The sequence below is a fragment of the Lodderomyces elongisporus genome, chromosome 5, assembly GCF_030384665.1.
Source record: "Lodderomyces elongisporus chromosome 5, complete sequence".
NCBI classification, from domain to species: Eukaryota; Fungi; Ascomycota; class Pichiomycetes; order Serinales; family Debaryomycetaceae; genus Lodderomyces; species Lodderomyces elongisporus.
In genome coordinates, this window is record NC_083677.1 from 280,827 (window position 1) to 303,570 (window position 22,744).

Genomic DNA, 22,744 nt, shown 5'->3' on the forward strand with positions numbered 1-22,744 from the left:
CTCTCTTTGGTGCTTTTTCCCCTTTTTTCTTCTTTTCTTTGTCCCCTTTTTTCTTCTTTCTTTTTTCTTTTTTCTTTTCTTTGCTTTTTTTCTATATTGGCTTCCTATTATTAAGAAACCCCCTGACATATCCTCTCATCTCTCATTGATTAGTTGGGCTTATTTACTATAAAAGGTGGGGTTATTCTATGAGTGGTAAATCATTTGGTTAATAATTCTCTCTTGTGGCATATTATTCCCGTTTCTGGAAATTTATTTCAGCTTCACATTCGCACTAGCACTAGCACTAGCAGTGTACAATAATATTTATATACTTGTATATATAATGGAGAAAGAGAATTAGAGAAAAAGAGAGAGAGAGAAAAAAAAAAAGAATCAAAGAGAGAAAGAAAGAGAGAGAGAGAGACTTTATTTGACCACGGGGAAAATTTGACAACCAAAAGGTACCTAACCATTATCCACATTAATATCCAACACTTCTGCTTCAACTTCCACTTTTTACTTCCATTGCTACTTCTTCTTCTTTAGTTTTCATTCTTTTTGCTTAACTTTTATCTTTACAAACTTAGTGGGCCAAACTATATTTTCTCCTCACCAGCACCTCCAACACCAGCACCACCACTATCATCATAGTCATTTCCAGCTTCACCTCCGTCGTGATTAGACATTACCCATACCCTTTTCCTAATCTATTTTAATTTCTTTTCTTTTTGTTTTGTTTTGCCTTCTTTTTTTTAAGAAAAAAAAAAGAATAAAAACACTTGGTTATTCTAACTTTTCACCAACCAGAGTGTATTTGAAAATTTTGTCATAAATTTCCAACTGAATTTTTCATTAGTTCCATAAACCATGTATATTGAAAATTCCATAAATGAAAAGTATATCAGATCCTTGAATCTCGGCTGCTTCCCCAAGAATGTTTTGAATTTTCAAGAAAGCCAAGACTATTTTCAACAGTTGATTTTCATAGACTACCAATTACAATTGCTTATTCAAAATGAATTGAACAATAAAGAATTAGTCACAATTAATGACTTCCAGCGACTCCAGAAAGATGCCAGAAGTAATGATCCAAAGGGAAAATTAATCCAATTGATCAACTATACAAATTCAATACACCTCAATTACCAACATGAAACTAATAGTAGAACATACGAGGAGAATCTATACTATATAAATTTGATGGCCAACCTATTGTATTTGGATGGCAATTTACCAGAGATGAATAGACTTCTTTCTTCCATAACTGTTAGTCATCAAGTCAACAAGACGTCACAACATGCTAATGTCTCGCAAAATGTGTTGGAGTTTATTCAATACCTCACATGTAGGTATTATGTGCTACTTGGATTGAGCTTGTCCAACCACAGCACCAGCACTAGCAACAATAATAGCAATAGCAACAACACACAGGTGTGGTTTGATTACCTTGCAAAGTTTAACAAACCGTTTTCCAAGTCTCAGGTTGTAGCTAACCATTGGCTTGATTTGATGTTTCGCAAATTGGCACTTGCAGTTTCGCAAAACGGTACCATTCCTTTATCATTCACAAGTCAAGTGAGCAATTTACCATTTTTCAAAAACAAGTTATCGGCAATTGCGTTTTCCAATTTTCTTTTGAGGCCAGAGAATTTGAGATTGACAAACAAGTCATTTAAATCCGATTACGCATCATATTTAACTATTGATATCAATGAGTGCATCCACCTGCAGATCCAGTTCCCGAATGCCAGCGATACAAACACACAAGTCAATGATTTTATCAATAATCTTTATGAAACAATGAGCTATGTCCCGTTCAACTTGGCCATTTTCAAACCTTCGTTGTCAAAGTCGTTTCTTGTTGATGCAACTAAAAAGACATACCAAAGTAGAATTGTTTTATCGAATTTAATCTACACATTGATTGACTTGAATGAGTATGATGAGGCTTTGGTTGCATTCAAGACGTATATTGCGTATTTGGAGAAGGATGAAGAACAAAAAGATGGATACATTGAAGATATCTTGGCTATTATTGATACGTATAGTACATGCATCATACATTTCAACCCATTGAAATCTTTCAAGAATCATAAAAAGTTTAAATATAGCGATGAGCAATTTGTTGTGAATGAATTGCATGAGTTTGCCAAGAGCTTGAAACGGTACATGGACAAATTGGCCGAGTTGATTGATTTGACGTATGACGATGAAAACTATGCCGGAGATCGCAATCCATTGTCATTTTTGTACAGAAAGTATAATTTAAATGTGTTGCAATCAGACCATTCGCAATTTATTGAGTTGATATCAAAAGCATGGCACTCATTAGGGTACTACCATTATTACTTTGCAGTTGAGCAATCAGCAAATCAGAAAATTTTGGATGGACATGTGCGCGAAGTTATGAGAAACTACAAAAATTCTTTGATTGTTAACTCTACGGGTAATGTGCTTTATTTATTCACATATGCGCTTGCATTGGCCAACTCTGGTGAATTAAAGTCTTCATTAAAGCTTTGTAAACTTATATTGAAGAAGTATCCAGAATCATTCAAGACTTGGAATTTGCTCGTGTTGTTAATTTCATCATTTAACAATGACAATGCGGAAGTTATCAAACCAGCTGGTGCTCATAGTAATATCTTACCGGACAATTTATTGAGTGATGAGGAAAAATATAATGGCGTGGCCAATCTCGATCAAAAGGTTGATTCCTATGTTGCACCAACACCAGAAATCAGGGAACCTGAAAAGTTTATCAACAAGGCATTGAACATTTCAGGATTGTACATTTTGAAACATCAGCAAAAAGATATCAAGTTGACTACTGATGCTAAGTATGAGATTTTACAGTTGAAAATGACTCAGTTGGCAGTTTTGGAATCCATCCATGGTCCTCAATATATGATTGACTACATATCAGAAGTATTTGTGTTGTTTCATGAATTATTCGATGTGAAGCTAGCTTCAAATCTGGCTAACACAAGCTCATCGAGACAGTATGGTTCTGGAGAGAAATGGTCACATAGACCAAGTGTCATTGACCCCAAGGTAGCCAATGGTGTCAGTACTTCTACCCCAACTCCAATCCCAATGCAACCAGAGTCGAAACAGAGTCAAAACCAAAAACAAGGAGACAAAGAAAGTAGTGATACTGGTTTTAATCCACCACGGGCTGCATCACCCGATGTTGTATCGGAACACAAGTTGGAGCGTGTTCAAACTTCTAAAAGATCCAATGCAGTTGATAAGTTGAAAAGATTTTCCAAGCTTCCTATGAAGGAAGTCAAGGATGCAATGATTGTCAGGAGAGATTCAGTGGCGTCATATGGTTCCAATGACTCTGGTCCACGTCATATCCGTAAACCGGATTTCATGAAACGTGGTGGTGGAACTTCATCACCGCCACCACCATCGCAACGATTTGCAACTACGGGAACCGATGCCACCGCCTATAATGACAAAACAACAACAACAACAACAACAGCAACAGCAGCAGCAGCAGCAACATCAAAACCGAAAACAATATTGGCAAATGCTAATGGTACTGGTGCTGGTAATTCCCCTCTAGGTGCCTCTCGCTCTAATGCAACTTCTGCTCCAGCACATCGTCATGATAACTTGATTGAGCGAAAACTATTGCAGGAAATTTGGTTATGGACTGCACGCATTTTCTTGAAAGTTGGGTTACTAGATGAATGTGAGCAAAGTATAATTGAAGCAGAGTTGGTTTACGAACCTAATTACAAGACATTCATTGCCACAGGCAATCTTCACTCCAAGAGCAAGAAATTCCTCGCTTTACTGGAATTTGAAAGATCCTTGGAAATACTTGATAAAAATTATAAATTCAACAAAATTGATTATGGCTACGCCATTTTGGGCTTGGCGAAATTGGTTCTTGTTGATGACAAATTGAGCAATAGTTTATTTATTTCCACGAGAGATATGGATGCAGCAATTATTAGGTTGAAAAATTTGCTTGAACAATATTCGATTAGTTGGCCATATGGAGTGAATAACCCTGAAGTTTGGTTTTACCTTTCCAAAATTTACGAAATTATTGATGACAAGATCTTGTTGACCAAGAGTTTATGGAAATGTATTGAGTTGGAAGATGTGAGACCTGTTAGAGCTTTTGAAATTTGTAATTTCAGTATTTAATTTAATCGTAGAGAATGCATTATTTAATATTTAATTTTTTTTTCACTTAGACTTTTAAATATATATATATATATAAATATATATAAAATAGAAAGAATGATTTGGATTATGACTGGTAGAAAAAAAGACTGGGAAATGATGTACAAGTGGGTAGGGAAAAAATGTACAGGTGGATAGGGAAAGGGTGTAAAGGTGGATTGAAGGGGTGGGGAGGGACATTGTGTAGGTGACAGTGATGTAGTTATGCTGGTGATTAATGGTAGTGAGATATTATGTTTGCCATTTCTCCATTGCGCGCGAGATTGATACTGGTGAACAAAAATTCTTTATTCAACCTAACAATATATACATCTCTCTCTAGCACTGTAAATTGAACTTTGATTTCTACTACTCTTTTCTTTTTTTCCATTTACAATTTCATTCTAAATAAAAAATTCAAAGGAAAACCAACACTTACACCATTTAATTTTCCCAAATTTGTCTTATTTCTTTCTCAAGCATAAATACAATGACTGAATTAGCACCAAAACAAATCACATACTGCGGAGTTTGTACATGGCCACTAGAATTTTGTGAATTTGGAATCTCTTTGCCACGATGTCAATCATGGCTTGCGTCAAAACACCCTGAGCTATTCTCCACTGTATATCCAAATACGCCAAACCCAGAGTCAGTGTCTGCGTCTGCTCCAAGTGCAGATGAGCTTGCTTCCAAATTGGAACTGGCTACGCTTTCGTCGGATCCTAAGGAGGCCAAAATACAAGCAGAACTTTTGAAGAAGCAGGCTAAGCATCAACTTAAACAGGAAAAGGAGCTTACAAAGAAGCAGAATAGTAAGATTATTATCAAACGTATTGAAAGAAACAAGAGAAAGCATATTATTTCCATTTCTGGGTTGGAGGTGTTCCAGATTGAGCCTAAGAAATTGGCAAAAACATTTGCAAGTAAATTTGCTACGGGTGCAAGTGTTGTGAAGAATGCAGAGAAATTAGATGAAGTTGTTGTGCAAGGAGATGTGAGTGACGAGGCAAAAGAGTATATCGAGAAATTGTTGAAAGAGCAAGAAGGGTTGGAAAATGTGAAAGTGGAACAAGTTGATGATAAGAAAATCAAAAAGAAACAAGAGGCTGCTGCTGAAGCCGCAGCAAAAGTGAAGAAGTGATGATCTCTTTATGTTTGCCTATATATATATATAGCTGTTTATATACACTAGTTTTGTTTATATAATGTATTTACATTGAATACTTGGTAGTTGAATTTTCAGTTTATATATTCATTTCAACGTTGCAACCTGAAAGAAAATGAAAATGAGGAACAAAAGTAAAAAAAGTAAAAAAAAAAAATTCATCAAGACCTTTCAGATTTTCCAACACGATGTAAATTTTCAAACTGCTCTTCTGCAATTGTTTCGTGTATTTGACTGTAGAATTCAATCTTGGTTTTCTTGACTTCCTTCCTCCCCCCCTGCCCTTCCCCCAATATCTACATTCTTAGAAGTTACATATTTTTGCAACACAAACAAAAGAAAAGAAAAACAAAAAAAAAAAAAAGTAAATTGCAACATCACTAGTTATTTCTAAATACCAGCTAAAAACCAATACCAATGTTGAAAGTTACAATACAAAGCGTAGTCACTATATAATCCTCGTCTATTATTTGGATTTTTCTTTTTTCGCCAAGTTCTTTCAGAAATAAAACGTGTAAAATGCATGTATTATATATAAAGAGTCCTATTTCATAAACAGGTTTAATCTTAAACGTGTCCTTAAATAAATCCATCACCTAGGTAATCAATTTCAGAATCGAGACTTTTTCCTCGTCATTTTTTTTCAAACTATTAATTCCTGGCAATTTAATTTTGGAGTCGTTATCCTCGCTGCCACTTTTTTTGTCCAGGATATGTAATCCACCGAATCCGGATACACCACTGCTCAGTTTTGGTATTGAGGCCAATGGGGTTAGATTAGTAAGATTTGCTGAATTGGGTCTTGAGAAAGAGTGTGCACCAAGACTATTTGTGCTATTTGAGCTAGTTGTGCTGTTTGTACTGCTGTTGGAGCTGCTTCCATTCCCACTTCCAAAGTTGTGTGTGCCATTGGTGATTTGAGCAATACTGGGTAAGATTGGAGACTTTTCTGGAGAGGAAGTAGATGACTTCACTCGTTTATGTATATTCTTTGTTGCCAATTGAGGTGGCTGTGGTGTTCCACTAATTGAATGTATTTCAATTTTTGGTGGCTGTACTGCCAGGGTCGTCGTCGTCGTTGTTGATGTTGATGATGATGATGATTGTGGTTGTGGGGGTAATGGAGGTGAAGGTGTAAATGTTTTGATCGATGGGATGTGTGGGATTTTATGCACAATTGATGGTAATTTGGTACTTTCACGTGGTGATACATTAATAGCTTGTGATGCCATAGTAGCGGCGTTTGCAGCTGATGATGTGATTGGTGTCGATGATGGTTTCTGCGTAGAGGACGTGGTAGATGGCGACAGTTGTGATGTTGGAGCCAAGGGAGCCAAGGGCGCTGGAGGTGCTGGCATCAGGTACGACAGGTGTGACAGGTGTATAGATGCCGGAGATGTAGTTGGCAATTGTTGTTGAGTATGTGGTATTTGTAAAGTTGCTGATTGTTGGAGCGATAATGATTGAGGGTTTGCTGGTGGAGCAGCAACTTGTGAGTGTGAAAGTGGTATCGTTTGAATAGGTTGCTGTGACAAAATTTGTATATTCTGGGGAGTTGACATTGTTTGTGGTTGTTGTTGCTGTTGTTGCTGTGGTTGTTGCTGTGGTTGTTGCTGTTGTTGCTGTTGTTGCTGTTGAGGTGGTTGTGGTTGTTGAGGTGGTTGTGGTTGTGTTGTTGTGGTATATACAATGGAACCGGTGGTTGTCAACATTGGAACTAATGGACCATATGGTGATTGTATTATCGGAGCTGCTGTTGTCACACCAATTGGGCCTGATATTTGTGGCTGTACTTGTGGATGCGCACCTCCAGCTGGTGCCATTACAATAGGTGTGGTTCCAGTGATTAGAACAGGACCTTGTGGTGTTTGGTGTATTTGCTGATGTGGTATACCCATATTCATATGCTGTTGTAGCTGTCCTGAAGGAAGAGGTGGACCTGGCACTGACACTGATGATGGTGCTGGTGCTGGTGCCTGTTGTTGTTGTTGTTGTATTTGTATTTGTTGTTGTTGCTGGTGCTGGTGGTGCAATTCTTGTGCTGGTGGCATGGGTCTTATTCCTTGTTCTAGTTTATCCTGCCTCATATTTTGGTTATATTGTGCTAATCTTAGAGCCAGTCTTGCGTTATTGTCCAAATTGAGGTATGCGCAATGTAGTTTTCCCTTTATACAGTTCATACATGATGGTAATGATTCGTCACACTTGATACGTCTTTTCTTGCATGTTCCACAGCCTAAATGTGAGTTACGATGTTTACGTCTAGAGTTCTTTTTTCTTCTTGGTATTGAATTTGAGTGTAAATCATGCTTTTGTGGAGAAACTGATGATTGGGGTGTATTTTGTTGTGTGTTTGTATTGTTATTGAAGCTTGTGAGTATACCTGGTGGTGGTGGTGGTGTATGTGTAGATTGTGTTTGTGGCTGTGTAAGTGGCTGTGCAGATGTAGTGGTTATATAATTTGGGTGTGGTTGTTGTTGTTGTTGTTGAGGTTGATGAAGCAAATGAGATGGTGGTGGGGGTGGAGGATAAATTTGTTGATGGTATACTTGCTGTTGTTGTTGTGGTTGTTGTTGTTGTTGTTGTTGTTGTTGTTGTTGTTGTGGTTGTGGTTGTTGTACTTGGGATAGCAGTGGTAAATAATGCTGCTGCGGTGGTTGCTGATACTGGTTTTGGTAATTTGGGTAATTTGGGTAATGGTACATTGTATTGATGTGTGGCTGTTGCTGGTGGTGGTTGCTGTTGTTTTGTACCAGCAGATTTGACAGTCGTGATGTAGACAGTGGTGGTGGTGGTGGTGGTGTTGAAGTATTTGCAGTTTTTCCAGGAGTAGTACTTCTTTTAGAGCCTAGTTGTGATGTTGTAGATGATTTCTTAGGTGGATCTGGATTTTTGAGTGCTTTACTGTATATATCCATCATCATTATTTAAGTTCTGGGGTTGTGTGTGTATAGTAAGTGTAGTTAGTGGTGGTGTGTACAATGTATAATTTGGAGTAAAAAGGGTGGGGGTGATAGGATTATACCGAGGACTGAATGCTTCTTTAACACTTGATAAAGTAAATAATAAAATGAATATTATTATTATTAATTGCAAATAATAATGTGGATTTTGGACCCTATATAGATGGATAATGTGGTTTATGTTGTGGTTGTTGTTTTCTTCTTTCTTATTTTATATATATATGTATATATGATGAACTTGGTGTGAAGAAGTGAATAATATTTCTTGATAAAATAATATTACAAAAAAAAATGAAAATTAAAATGAAGAAAGGGAACAAAAATAATAATTTATGGTGGATCCTGGATATATATAATAGAATTGTGTTTGGTCTAATTTCTCTTTGACCTTGTGTGTAAGTGTGTGTGTGTGTGGGAAGGTGTGTGTGGGTATTTGAGTGTATGATGTTGCTGCTCAAGGATGTATTGAGTCAGTGGTAAACACAAAAAAGAGAAAAAAGATTTGGGTCAATGGGTGAAATCAGTGATAAAAGTGAAATGTAAAAGGAAAATGTGTGAAATTATAAGGCAGGAAAAAGGGAAGGGATTGTCTTGGATGTATATATATATAGGTGTGTGTTTGTATGTGTGTGTATGTGTCAGCATGTGTCTGTGCCTGCCTGTACCTGAAAAAAAGAAACAAGAAACAAGAGACAAGAAAAAATAAAATATAAAAATAATAAGGAAAAAAAAAACAACAACAAGAAGAAGAAGGAAAATAAAGTGGATTTATAGATTATTATTTATTTTTTGATATAAAAATAAACAATAAGAAGTAGGGCAAAGTAAAGTAAAGTAAAGTATAATAAGAGAAGAGAAGAGAAGAGAGAGAAAATAAAAGAGAGATACGATGATGTAATCGGTATTTCATATATACATTGTAAGAAGATAATGTCTGTGAGTACGATAGGTAGAGGTAGTGTGTGTGTGTACAAGTGTCTCTGTCTGATATACTTACGAAGCAGATCTGTAAAACAATACAAATCAGAACAAAACAATACAAAAAAAGAGGGGGGGGAGGAGGGTTACACTACTTGTTATATTGCTGTTCTGGTGTCTGGTGTCTGATGTCTGTTGTTGTATCCTTTACTAATTATTATTAATATAATATTTTATTTTATTTGTATTTTTTATTAAAGTCTCTTTTCTTAAAAGGAAAAAATGTGAATAAATGATGGCTGAGTAAATCCAATGCCCTATATTATAAAATAAAATTGTTTTTAGCACATGGTGCATATTTGTTATTTATCTGTATAGCTGCGTAAATGCAATAATGCAGAGGTGCAAATTACGAGACACAGAAAAGAACCAGAATCGAAAAGAAAAGAAAAGAGAGAAAAAACGACAACCACCACAAAAACAGGAGAACAGAGAGAATGAGCAATATTACCAAGAAACGAAGATGACAAGAAATTAACCTCTTTCTTTTTCTCTGTCTTTCGTATAAAGGGACTCACACGTACAAGTACAAGTACAAGTATGTACTCAAGGAGAGAGAGAGAGAGGAGAAAGAAGACTAAGAAACTTAAGAACAAGTAACATTTGAGGAGTCCAAAAGCCGAGGAATGCAACCCCAAAGCATAGCCACAAACAAAAAAACGTATATATACACTATTCACTAGTTTAGTACTAATAGGAAAAAGAGAAATAGTGGAAAAAGAAAAAGAAAATGGATTGTGAAGAGAGGGGAATCCATTGCAACCTGTGGCTTGTAAATACTATTTATCAAGTACAAACAACATCAACATCAACATCACGAACAACAACAAGCACTAAAGAAACATCTTACAGAGAACTCTTCGTATTCTTTACTCTGTTTTTTTTTTGTTGTTTAATGTCAATATTATAGCTCTTTATTTCTCGGATATAGTGTCTGCTTGCCTCTTTCTTATATAAAAATAGAGTGAAAAAAAATTATATATATAAATTATATATAATATATAAATTATATAAATTTATTAGGAAGGGCAAATGCTGCTTGGTTACGAATGACCCTTTGCTTATGGTAAATCCTCGGGTCATAAAAAAATAATATTTTAAGAAATATAAAAAATATAGAGACTATTTTATATTTAATTATTAACACTCTGTCTTTTTATTTTAAACATAGGAACATTACGATCAAAGTAAAATATAAATTATAAAAAATAATTCAGTATGTAGAGTAGTGTACTATCTACAAATATAATACGGATACAGGGTTTTTTATTTTATATCTTATATATATACATATATATATGTATATAACAAATGGAGTCAAGTGGCAAAGGTTATTGAGTAATGTCCCAAGTGTCTCCTTATTGGTGGTTTTAATTTCCTTAATTTTATAGTATTCCAATATGACAAACAAAATATACAACAGCTTTTCAAACACTTACTAAACCTGGTCATCTTTGTTGAGTTTATAAATTCTAAGCCATCATTTTTTTAAATATTACATGGCTCAGCTTGTTTGAAAATGGAATTTTAAATTCTAATAATACTGCTTTTTCATCATCATCATCATCACCTTCTTCTTCTTTTTCTTCTTTTTCATTAACTCTATTGCAGATAATAATCATTGTCGCATTGTAAAATCAATACATTTGCAGAAACACTAAAAGTGGTAAACAAAGCAACCAGTAAAATGTTGACTAAAATAAAGAAAAACAACAACAACAACAAGAGTTATAGAGGATAAGAACAAATAAAGACTTGCAATATACAAGATGGTTCAAAGTGGAGGTTATTATTGAATTTGTGTCTCTTCTTACTTTCCATTCTGCTTTTTACCCCCTCTTTATTTTTTTGGTTGAGAATGGAGAGAGAGATAGATGAGGTAAATCAAGTTGAACTTCAATCAACAAGGCTTTTATTCTTCATTTGTTCTGTTTTGTTCTAGGACTATATAAACAACAGAGTACTCATTATATGAATTGGTTAAATATAAAAAAAGAAGAGCCATACACTTGTTCTAGTTGAATATTCTGTATTCTGTTTTGTTGTTGTTGTTGTTTTTCTTTCTTGACAAAATTTCACAAGATCCTTTGTGTGTATACATGATGTATCTGTATCATCTAAAATATTTGTATTTCTGCCCCCCCCTTCTCACACTCCCCCCCCCCCCCAAAAAAAAAAAATTATTTATTAGCTATTATATTTATATTTAAATTTAAATTTAAATTTATTATTTATTTTATTTATTATTTGCTTTTACTTTACACACGGGGAAGGATCCGATAGCATTTCTATTTTGGTTCTTTTTTTTGTATTCTTAAAATAAAAGGATGCATCTTGCAGTAGTAAGCCTATTGTTGACAATTTCACTATAAATGAGAATTGTGAAATTAGCTTATAATACGAAAAAAAGAAGAGAGAGAGAGAGAGAAATATATATATAAAGATATAGAGGAGACTTATCGGCTCGGATAAATGGATGCACACTCATACGTAATAGAACTAATAATATTAAAAGCAAAAAAAAAAAAAAAGAGAAAAAAAAAAAAAACTTAAGATAACTAACCATTGCCTTATTGAAATATATATATATATAGATGTAGCTACCACCATAGAGTATCGTAAAAACTAAAAACAAAAAAAAGGACGCAAGATGCATAATGCACAGTGATGTCACCGCCGTTGGAAGATGAAGGGAAGAGGAGAAATGAACAATAATATTAACAATAATATAAACAATAACATAGTGTATAAAACAAATCTGAAACGAAGTTACAAAAGCATCTTAGCGTATCCTTATAGTAATGTTGAAGAAGAAGAAGAAGAATAAGGATAGAGCAATCAACCTATAAGGAGAATTCCAAAAAAGAAAGAAATACATTTTATAAAGCAAGCAGAATACCGTTGGCTTTTCTTTTCCTTAAATATATTAAGCAACATGACAGCAACAAGTACGAGTATACGATTGGTAAAAAATAAGAAAGATAAAAAAAAAACACTCTTGTTGAGCAAAACAAAACAAGCAGAAAAGGAAGGGAAAGAAATAGACAAGATTACATCACTCTATAGTTCCCAACAAATTGTTAAATATTATACATTACAAATAAAAAAGAAAATTAGCAATAGGATTATTATTATTCTGGGAGGTAAAGAGAGAGAGAGAGAGAGAGATGCAGAGTAGAAAGTGGTTGGATACGTAATAAGTCATCTCTCTCTTACCATCAACAACAACATATCTCTAGAAATAGTAATGTAAAGACTCAGGAAAATACAATAAATACAATAACAGCATCTAAAGTAAACTAAACTATTTTAAAAACTTGCAGTTTAGTTTCAGGATGGACAATAGTCGATGCCCAAACTGAAACTGCAATTGAAACTGAAACTGAAACTGGAACTGAAACTAGAACTGGAACTGGTCCATTCAGAAATATCCTATTGTTGTTTCAAACTTTACTTTAATGTTTCTAGTTACGACTCAAGCAATCGGCACAAGACACCGTAAAAACAAACAAAAATAAAAATAAAGACAGATATATGTATACATATATATATATGTATATATGACACGGTAACTATAAACTATTTATGAGAAAAAAAAAAACAACAATTTTGTGTGCTGCTTAAAACAGATGCTATTGTTCAAAGAGAAAAGAACCAAAAGAACAAATTGAATGAAAACAATAATCGACTTCGCCTCTATAATGTTCTTCCTGTTCTTCCTTGTCTTTTAGTCCACCAGGTCTAGACCTTTTGATTCTCTGTTCCTCTATTATTATTTATATACATGTGTGTATAGATATAATTCTCTGTTGTCTGTTTGTCCCTATTCTTTTATCTTGGCTTTGAGGCCAGATTCTCGGAAAGATCATAGTCGTCTATTTAGTATACTTTTTTTCATTTTTATATTTTTGTCTTTGTTTTTGTGTTTGGATCTTTAGCAATAACAAGGCAGTAGAAAGTGGAACAGAAAAAAAAAAAAGGAAGAATATAAAAAATAAAAAAAAAAGTGTATACGGAACACTCATAACCAAATTGACACTAACTCCGCAATATACGGATAATACTTTATATGATGGCGAGTACCTGCCGTCTCGCTTTTATATTATATATATATATATATATATATTTAGTGATTTGGTTCTATTGTTTCTATTTTTTCTTTCCTTCCACTCCCCTCTTTCTCTCTCTTTTTTTTTTTATTCGCTACTATTGTTTTACACTTTAATTTTAAGAAATAGACCAAAGGATATTTAACAGTGATGTTAAAAAAAAGGAAAAAAAAAACAAGGGTGCTATATCCGAAAATATATAATAGACTGAAAAAAAAAAACTCCTTGGTAAGAATACCTGAAAACTCATTTAGTCACATCTCTTCTCTTTTTTAAAGCCATCAACTCCAAACTCCGAGCTTACCTCAAATGGTATATTCTGGAATCCATATATGACATCATAGCTTACACATACTTTCCACTTGGGAATTACGATGATGATGATGATGATGCTGCTCTGAAACAAGAGTTATAATATTTTATAATCTATAAAAAAAATATTAAATCAAAGGTAGTGCAAGAGTAGAGAAAAAAGCAAGACAGACAGACAGACAGACAGAAAGACAGACAGACAAAAAATAATACATCGTAAAACAAAATGTCTGCGTCATAGAAAGAAAAGAAAAAACAAAAGAACATTGCTCGCAATTCTTCGGCATTTGAAAAAACAACAACATATTTGACCATTATACCTGTAAAGAGGGATGGAAGAATGAATAGATGGAAAAGAAAAAAAAGACTTGCAAAAGAAATATTTTTGAAAGAGCACTATGACCAGCACAATCAACCTCTTTTAAAGTCAAACTTATAAGTATGGATTAATATGAGATTTTCATATTATAAACGTAGCTAAACTTTATAATACTTTACGTGAAAAACAAGCCAAAATTTATACAAATCAAGTAAAGTATGAAAGTAAAGTAATATATATATATATATATATATGTATATACTTATATCTAATTTTCAAATTAGAATATGAACTCCAAGAGACATCTACTGTTGTAAACCACAGAAACCAAAACATACAACTTCAATTACTCACCTCATCTCTAAGATAAACTCTTAAATCAATAGTCAATATAAACAACTATTGGACTCTCTACTATTCCGCCTTTAATTTAGTTTTTTCTTTCTTTCTAACTCACTTTCTTTCCTTCTAACATTATCAAAATGATTAGTTGTCCCATTTTTGCAACCAAACACACCAATATCCCAATTAGGTAATCTACGATGCAATTCACTATACACATTGTATTTATCTTATTTCTTTTTTAATTTTTCTTTCTTTCTTTTTTATTTTTCCGTTAAAACTTTTAAGCCCATATATATTCACATATGTGTATACTACTACATATTAAGCACCATGCTGTAAACCATTATATCCATCACTCTCCATCGCATCCACATCAAACCAACTAAACTTATAGACATACACATATATATATATACATACACATATATTTATCTTGATTTCACTCATTTTCAACACACAAGAAGAACAAAAAAAACATAGTACAGTATGACAAGTGATAGCACTGCAGATGAAAATGTAACAAACTTGGAGAACTTGACCATACTGGCGCAAGAGCACCACCCTTCACTAGCACCCTCACTGCCAAACCCTGCTTCAACAAATACAACATCAGTAACCTCCTACCAACAACAACAACAACAACAACAACCTAAATCTAAAAAGCAGAGGAAACCACAAACTCAAGAAGAATACAATCACCAGCTTCAACTCTGGCAAAAAACAGGACCACAAATTAACACCGAGACATGGCTATATGAAAACATGGACAATTTAAACGTGGACAATAAAGCAGATAGAACTAAAGCCCTACATGCATGCGAAAAGGCATACTACGAAAGAGACTGGACCAAATGTTTGCAAATGTGTAAAGTTGCCGAATTACTATTTGGTGTAGATTTCGGAGAGTTGGAGGCAGAGGAAGAAGCACTATTACAACAATTTAAAGATGTGAAAAAAAAGAGCAGAATCTGTTCAAAGTTGGAAAAACAAGTTTACGAATTATGGAATATTAAACTGCGATGTATCATGAGAGCTAAACAAAGAGATAAAGATAAAGAGGAAGCATAAATAAGAATTAAAGAAAAAAATGGAGGTTACTATAGTTGATAAACGAGGATGACGCGAGAACAAAGCAATAAACCTAATAGAATATATATATATGTATAAAGAAACCATTTTGGTTAAGAGTTTAAGGATTTTTAAATCAAAAAAATATATAACATATCCTCTTCGATATCAACAAAACAGGAAAATAGACACATACAAATGCATTTACTTTCTTCATGTTAATCTCTGTTGAGCCATATTCGTACTTCAACTGTACTGACCATTCTTTTGCGATATATCCTTTCCTCATCGTCAAACACATCATCCTCCTGCATCGTTTCTTTACCCACATCCACATCCACATCCACATCCATCTTCTCTTCCTCTTCATCTTCCTCTTCATCTTCATTCTCTAACTTCTCAAATTCATCAATAACTTCAATACTTCCCGTCACAATATCCACACGATAGTTCAACTCTTGGAATTTCAACGCCAATTTCAACGTCTTTTCCAAACACTTGCCCATGCCACGAACCTTTATATACTGCAACTTCTTATACTGATCATTTTGATATTTCTTGGAACTTGTACTAGTTGCCGCAGATTTGGAAAATTTGTTCAATTGTTTCTGGATTCGCTTCAACGCAGAAATGAATGGTGTCAGTGACTTGATGAGGATGGTCAGGTTGAACTCCGTCTCATTTTGAAGTTTTTGCACTGGCGAGTGTTTAGTATGACGGATGTTTTTGCCCTGTATTCGCTTTGCCATTTTATTACAAGTAAGAATTATTTAAACCAAGTAACTGACATGAAAACCACTTTGAAACGCGGTTCGTATATATATATATATATGTTATTGAACTTTGCCAACAAAAAAAGTATGGGGTAAAAAGATGAAGAAGCGATGCTGTGCTGAAATCTTTGCGCTTGTATCTCTACACTCGTTTTTGGTTTTCCCTCACTCAGGGTTTTTGTGAAATACACCAAACAAGCAGTTTTCTCGATACGCGTTTTAATGCGGATAATTAAAATTTACTTATTTATATTTATATATATATAAAGGACAGGAAGAGAAATACACAACAAAACAACATTCTCATCAAGATTGTATATATATATATATATATATATATATAGATATAACCATTTTGTTTTCGTCAATTGCAGAAACATCTCCACTTCTACACATTTACAGGCCGTCGCATCTTAGCATTGTCATCGCTTCCTCAATAAAACAATAAATGAGCAGAAAGAGATCTTGGGACTCAGATTTAGAGTCTGATAATTTTCATTTCGAAAACACGAGCTCATCAAGCTTACCCTCAACACCACCCTCTTTGTCACAACTTTACTCATCGCCTGTTTGCAAACGATTCCAAGACCACAAGATCCACACTGAGGTGCATTACAAGACAATAGAAATGATGATGAATGCGCTGCGAAATATAAAGTATAATGAAAATGGGACTATGGAAAAGGACCTTCAACAGCAGCAGCAGCAACAACAACAACAACAACAACAACAAACGATGGATTTAGAGCTGGATACTGGCTCGAGATATTATCAACGACCGCATTGGTAAAGACAAGCACAAACACAAATACAAAGAATATAGTGTTTGGAAATGTTGAGTCAAATAAAATTTAAAGAGAAGCTAAGGGCTACTTTCAATGCTTGTGTTCCAGCTATGAAGTGACCTCGTTAGACTAGAAATTATACGAAACGTTGAAAGTCAAGAACCAATCAGCTCACATGTGAGCAAGATATCCTTTATACTAGCTACAGTTAAATCTTTCAAAGCTAAGGGAATCTTAAAGCTTTCTATTGCTTAAAAAAAACAAATGTTTTTGATAAATCAATACTTGTTCCCGTACCATCAATATCTACTTTCCCCGATAGATGATAACAAAAACTTTTATTTTATATATATATATATATGTATGTATATGTATTTGTAACCTTTTTTTTATTAATCTTCATTGACTCTGTTTAAATCCAAATCGCCCTCCTTGGCATGTCGATCCTTCTCTGGAACAAACAATTGATCGTTCATTCTTCTTTTCCACCATTTTCTAGAATCTTTACGGTCGATATCTTCCAAGTAGAGTTCTTCATCATCATCATCATCATCATTTTCAATTTTATCAACACCACCACCAGCACCATCACCAGCACCAGCACCGGCACTGTTGTCATTGCCAAGACCTACTCCGCTGCTTCCTGAATGGCTTCCTTTTTCATTAGCAGCATTATTGAACTCGGTAAAGTCTCCATGCACATCCTTAGTTTTTGCCGATTTAAGCATTGTCATTTTCAACTCAGCTGGACCATATTTCTTCCACAAATATTCACTTCCCATATTCAAATCCTTCATTACAATCTCCCTAGTTCTTCCAAGCGACTCAATATCAGCAACTCTATCCATTGTGTCCTCCAATAGCTCATCAAAGTGCGGTTGAGAGGCAATTTCATGGAATGCTCGCATCATCGGTACAGAATCAGCACGCACACGGCTCTCTGAATCAATTGTAAAGATGTTTAAATTGTCATATCTCTGAATATAGTCTGCCCTAGTCATCACTTGTCTAGCTCTCCAAAGTGGAAGCTCTGGTAAATAATGATCGTGTTGATTCGAATTGTCTTTGCTAAGAATCAAACTATCAGCTCTTTGTCTATCCATCTCAACAAATTCTCTCATCAACAACATCGCACTCGAGGAAAACTTTCCGCTCTCCATAACATCATCGTCCATTCCTGACCCTAATAGCCCACACTGATTTAAATACCAAGTTTTTTCACGGTCAATGATTTCATGACACGCCTTAACGATGTCATTATGGCGAGCCACTTGCGTTATATGTTGCGGTCTTCCTCCAATCAAATCATAAACTTTGTTACAAACAGCATCATTTAGTACACGGTCTTTGGGGAAAAATCTATGCCTAATGAATTTTAAAGCATTAACGGTTTCTTTACGGTTCAAGTCCCTCACATTGATTAGTTCAAGACGAGTACCCAATTGTTTCAATTTCTCATAAACCCAATAATCATCACTATTAAAAATCATAGTTAAAAGACCAGCACCACTCAATGCTTCTGCCTTTTGCTGCAACAACTCTAATAGCTTGACACCTTCTTCATTTTCCTTGATCAAGTGCGCGTTATTAATAATCATCACCAAAGGTCGTTTGGTTTTAGCAACTCGATTAATCGCCAACTCCTCTAATTTGCTAAAAGCTCTTTCAATGTCCAATAACGCGGTAGTATCTCTTGGACCTCTGATTGAAAACAACGAGCCAATATAATCTTCACTAAATGTAAAGTTTAAAGCCTTACCCAATCGCAATCTAAATATCTCTGGGTCTGCATGGGCATCAAATATGCAAACATTCAAGCCATTGACTTTCTTCATGGCCTCCATAATCAAAGATGTCTTACCAGTGCCTTTTTCACCAATAATTAAAAAGTACCTGCCAATGATTTTCCCAGAAATAATCTCATCCAATAGTTTTTGTTGTGGCCTATCTACCCAGAAATCTTGGATCAGATTATGATTGTGATCACCATCTTCCTTATCATTATTCTTACTTTGATCACCTTTATCATCTTCACTATTAGAGGTATGAGCATGAGTCTTGCTGTGCATCGCAATTTGTGCAGCTGGATCTTCACCTTTATCAAATGCCTTGTCCATTTTGTATAACACGTGATAGCCATAGAACCTGTGGTATAAAAACCCTGCACCGGCCAAAATACCAACTGAAGAAATAGTTATGCCAATGGTTTCAAGACATTTCATTAAAAATGACTTGAATCGGTCAAACCTACCACTACTATCACCACCATTATCTTCACCATCATTATAATTGTTATTATTGTTCCTTTCGTTATTGTGGTCATTCCTATCATTGTTGCCTAGACTATTCAATCTCCTCGATTTGTTAGATTTTTTGTCGTCCTCTCCTTCTTCTTTCAAATCATTCAAAAAATTCTCCACAATCGGGTTGAACTGACGACGCAGAGTGTAGTGAAATTGTTTAAAACATGTTTTAGGTACCACAATCCTGGTTCCAACAGCATTTAATCGTCGGAGCGTAATCATATCCTTTAAAAATCTATTTCTCTATTTTTGTCCTTGTAAAAATGGTAAATAATAATGCAAATGTTTGGATATTGAAAATTTAAAAAAGGAACCAAAAAGAAAAAAGAAACACCGTTGAATTTGGATGCGGCTGAGCTCTTTACTCGAACCACATCTAACCGCGTAGACCCACCTCGACCCACGTCGTTTCACCTTCTTCTTTCTGACATCCACTCCTTCTATTTTACTTTTCTTCTTTCTTTTTTTACACACACTCTTTTTCTCGCTCTTTTTCTCTCTATTTACATACGTTCGATACAACAATATAACCAAGCAATGGTTATTAGAATATCTTCTGAAAGAAATGTTAAAAAAACTTATATTATTATACATTGAATACTGTTTTATGAGCAAAATGTTTTCTTGCTTTCACCCACGAGAAAAACCTCTTGAGAATCACCTTCTTGTCTTTCTCTTGTTTTTCAACAACACTTTTTGTTTGATCTTCTTACCCTCTGTTTCACTTTCACTTTCGCTTTCGCTCTCCATCTCCTCATCTTCATCCATCATTTCCTCGTCCTCTTCTTCCACATCGTCCTCCTCTTCTTCTTCGTCTTCCTCCTCCATGGCATTTTCCTTAGCAGCTTGTTTCTCAGCCTTTCTTCTCAATTCGACTTCTCTTAATCTCAACAATTCAGGGTTCTCCTCAACCAATTTTCTGTCTGCTGCCAAAGCTCTCTCCTTGTTACCTCTCATTCTATTCTTGTAGAATGCTCTTTCTCTTCTTTGTCTAATCTCCTCGATTCTACTCATACCCTTCAAAGTTGTGGCAACAAGATCTCTATTATACCTAACTGGAACGTTTCTTCTAGCAGCAAAAGTCAATGTTGAATCCACAACCAACTCCTTACCTGCAGCTTTTCTAAATGCCTTGGTCCATCTCAACTTACGTGGATTACGACGTTGCTTGAATGCTTTATGACATTTGGAACGACAGAATCTAAACTCCTTAGCATCATTACGCACAAATGTGATTCCGTGAAGTGGATATACAGGCGATGAGCAAAAATGACACTGGTAAATTCTCATTATTTATCTCTATAGTTTTCTTTTCTCTTTGTTTTTTCTTTGGTTGATCTTTTTTGTTTCGAAAATTTTGTCTTTCTTTACAAGTTTTCTATTCAACTTTGTAAGTTTTTTTTTTCTGCTAATGTGTAAAGAAGCAAATTAATAGAAAAAAAAGTGGCTAAGTTTCTATACGGGATATCTCTGTTTCTTCAAAGGACGTGACAGTATATATCTTATTGATGTATGTGTGTATATACCTTTGTATTATTATTTCTTTTCAAACAAGTATGGTATTCGGTATAAAAGTGGAGTTTTGCTGCTTGAGATCTTGAGATGTGAATATTTTGAGAAGAGCATGGAAATTTTAAATTTCTCTCTCTTTTGTGAAATCTTTTTGACCTCGATTTTTCTTTCTTTTTTATTTATTTTTTTATTTTATTTTTTATTAGTATTATTCTTTTTTTTTTTTTTTTCAATATTCACTCAATCCTTCCAAAAAAAAAGAAGACTTTGGAAATATATTCAACTACAAACTTGGATTTTTTGAAAAGTGATCATACCTAGCTTTGCAACGTTTACAGAGACATTAAATTAGCTACTTGCTTATCAAAGAGGAAAAGAAAAATAATGGCACCTATGGAAGTACCCACGCTAGCTATACCAGGTGAAAACAACTCACAATACCAACAACAACAACAATCACATCCACAGTTCCAATACACTGGACAGCTCCAGAAGAAACAAGCAGCAGAAGGTTCTGCAGAATGGTATTTTGATCAAGGAGTCAACTGGATGGGTGACCATCCTTGGCTCACAGGACTTGGTGGTTTAACCATTGCGTACTTTGCAGCTGGTCTTTTCAAGAAAAACCGTCCTGGTATCAATGGAAAAGCATTTTATACTGGGGGATTTGGCCAAAAAATGACTGCTAGAGAGGCGTTACAGATATTGAACTTGAAAGAGACAAATTTGAGTAAGATGAAATTGAAGGAACACCACAGAAAATTAATGATGGCAAATCATCCAGATAAGGGTGGTTCATCATTCTTGGCAACTAAGGTGAATGAGGCAAAGGACTTTTTGGAGAAAAGGGGCGGTATGAAGGCAAAGTAGTTGAAATCTTAAGAATTTTACTAAAATTCTTTTCTTTTTCCTTGCCTTCTCTGGTTTTGAGAATTTGTCAATTTTTGCAGTTTTGCACCTTTTGGACATTTCCGCTTTTCACTTTTCACTTTTGGAGCAAGAAAAGCAATGGCAAGATACAGTTTGTAATAACAAGATCAAAAATCAAACGTGGTGATGGCAGGATTAAAGAAGGATAATGATTATAACGAATAGAAACAAAAATGTAATAGGTTTGTAAATAGAATACCAAGCGTTTAGACTAGAAGAAGTTGATTTTTATTATGTAAAGTGGAGTATGACTCAATCTTTTGTAGAGAGATTACGGACCTTGCATTAGTAGTGGTGAATGTTGTTAAAGAAATTGAAAAAGAAAAAGAAAAAGAACATCAATTTTTGCATAAATCGTTAGTTGAAAGATACAAGAGGGAAGTGAAGAAAACATGGAGGAAACAAATTGAGGAGGAGGTATCATAGTATGAGTTAACACCACGTTAGGATTTAGCCAGAAGAAGCAGCAGCAGAAGTAACCCCAACATTAACCCTAACATTACCATCAACATTAACATCAACATCAACATTAATGGAAGGGTTTGAGGCAAATCTGAATTAAATACTTTGATGGCTGAGTTTAGGCTAATTTTTAATTAATAAAGTATAGAATACTATAGATTACATTGGCAGTACCTACTTTTGTGTTTAAAAATAGCTTGGTAACAATTGTTCTTAGTTAGAAAAGAAGAAAAAAAAACGACAGAGAGACAAAGAAAAAAACAAACAACAAATGCAGCTGTGTAATGAACCGAATGAAAGTGCAACAAACCGACACACACACACACACACACACACACACACTCTCTCTCTCTCTCTCCCTCTCTCTCCCTCCCTTTCTCTATTAGTCGCTTACTCTCGGTCTTACTCTTACTACTCCTTTTAGCCCGGATATTTGTTCAACAACACTTATTATACTTAACCGATTTTACCACCAACTATCATAAACAAATCAATTATACCCCAATTTTTCTCCTAATCTCTCTTCTCAATTTCTATCATCATCATCATT

The 22,744-nt window shown here is 34.6% G+C and overlaps 9 protein-coding genes across 9 annotated transcripts; 5 read left to right on the forward strand and 4 right to left on the reverse strand. All coding sequences in view use genetic code 12, as the record gives it.

Annotated features, from left to right (window-relative positions):
• Positions 1 to 849: 849 nt before the first annotated feature.
• On the forward strand, positions 850 to 4,149 carry YPP1 (Cargo-transport protein ypp1; the record flags this gene model as incomplete). The annotated part of the gene is made up of 1 exon (XM_001524235.2): positions 850 to 4,149. One exon carries the CDS (start codon positions 850 to 852, stop codon positions 4,147 to 4,149), a length of 3,300 nt encoding a protein of 1,099 aa, XP_001524285.2.
• Positions 4,150 to 4,657: 508 nt separating this feature from the next.
• Positions 4,658 to 5,311, forward strand: TMA22 (Translation machinery-associated protein 22; the record flags this gene model as incomplete). The annotated part of the gene is made up of 1 exon (XM_001524236.2): positions 4,658 to 5,311. The coding sequence occupies one exon, from the start codon at positions 4,658 to 4,660 to the stop codon at positions 5,309 to 5,311; it is 654 nt and encodes a 217-aa protein (XP_001524286.2).
• A 620-nt stretch (positions 5,312 to 5,931) lies between these two features.
• Positions 5,932 to 8,040, reverse strand: PVL30_003986 (uncharacterized protein; the record flags this gene model as incomplete). The annotated part of the gene is made up of 1 exon (XM_001524238.2): positions 5,932 to 8,040. The coding sequence occupies one exon, from the start codon at positions 8,038 to 8,040 to the stop codon at positions 5,932 to 5,934; it is 2,109 nt and encodes a 702-aa protein (XP_001524288.2).
• Positions 8,041 to 14,847: 6,807 nt separating this feature from the next.
• PVL30_003987 (uncharacterized protein) lies at positions 14,848 to 15,429 on the forward strand (the record flags this gene model as incomplete). The annotated part of the gene is made up of 1 exon (XM_001524240.1): positions 14,848 to 15,429. One exon carries the CDS (start codon positions 14,848 to 14,850, stop codon positions 15,427 to 15,429), a length of 582 nt encoding a protein of 193 aa, XP_001524290.2.
• A 218-nt stretch (positions 15,430 to 15,647) lies between these two features.
• On the reverse strand, positions 15,648 to 16,178 carry PVL30_003988 (uncharacterized protein; the record flags this gene model as incomplete). Its single annotated transcript, XM_001524241.2, has 1 exon — positions 15,648 to 16,178. One exon carries the CDS (start codon positions 16,176 to 16,178, stop codon positions 15,648 to 15,650), a length of 531 nt encoding a protein of 176 aa, XP_001524291.2.
• A 472-nt stretch (positions 16,179 to 16,650) lies between these two features.
• On the forward strand, positions 16,651 to 16,992 carry PVL30_003989 (uncharacterized protein; the record flags this gene model as incomplete). Its single annotated transcript, XM_001524242.2, has 1 exon — positions 16,651 to 16,992. One exon carries the CDS (start codon positions 16,651 to 16,653, stop codon positions 16,990 to 16,992), a length of 342 nt encoding a protein of 113 aa, XP_001524292.2.
• A 387-nt stretch (positions 16,993 to 17,379) lies between these two features.
• PVL30_003990 (uncharacterized protein) lies at positions 17,380 to 19,512 on the reverse strand (the record flags this gene model as incomplete). The annotated part of the gene is made up of 1 exon (XM_001524243.2): positions 17,380 to 19,512. One exon carries the CDS (start codon positions 19,510 to 19,512, stop codon positions 17,380 to 17,382), a length of 2,133 nt encoding a protein of 710 aa, XP_001524293.2.
• A 435-nt stretch (positions 19,513 to 19,947) lies between these two features.
• Positions 19,948 to 20,580, reverse strand: RLP24 (ATPase-activating ribosome biosynthesis protein; the record flags this gene model as incomplete). Its single annotated transcript, XM_001524244.2, has 1 exon — positions 19,948 to 20,580. One exon carries the CDS (start codon positions 20,578 to 20,580, stop codon positions 19,948 to 19,950), a length of 633 nt encoding a protein of 210 aa, XP_001524294.2.
• A 615-nt stretch (positions 20,581 to 21,195) lies between these two features.
• Positions 21,196 to 21,672, forward strand: PAM18 (mitochondrial import inner membrane translocase subunit TIM14; the record flags this gene model as incomplete). Its single annotated transcript, XM_001524245.2, has 1 exon — positions 21,196 to 21,672. The coding sequence occupies one exon, from the start codon at positions 21,196 to 21,198 to the stop codon at positions 21,670 to 21,672; it is 477 nt and encodes a 158-aa protein (XP_001524295.2).
• Between the last annotated feature and the right edge of the window lie 1,072 nt (positions 21,673 to 22,744).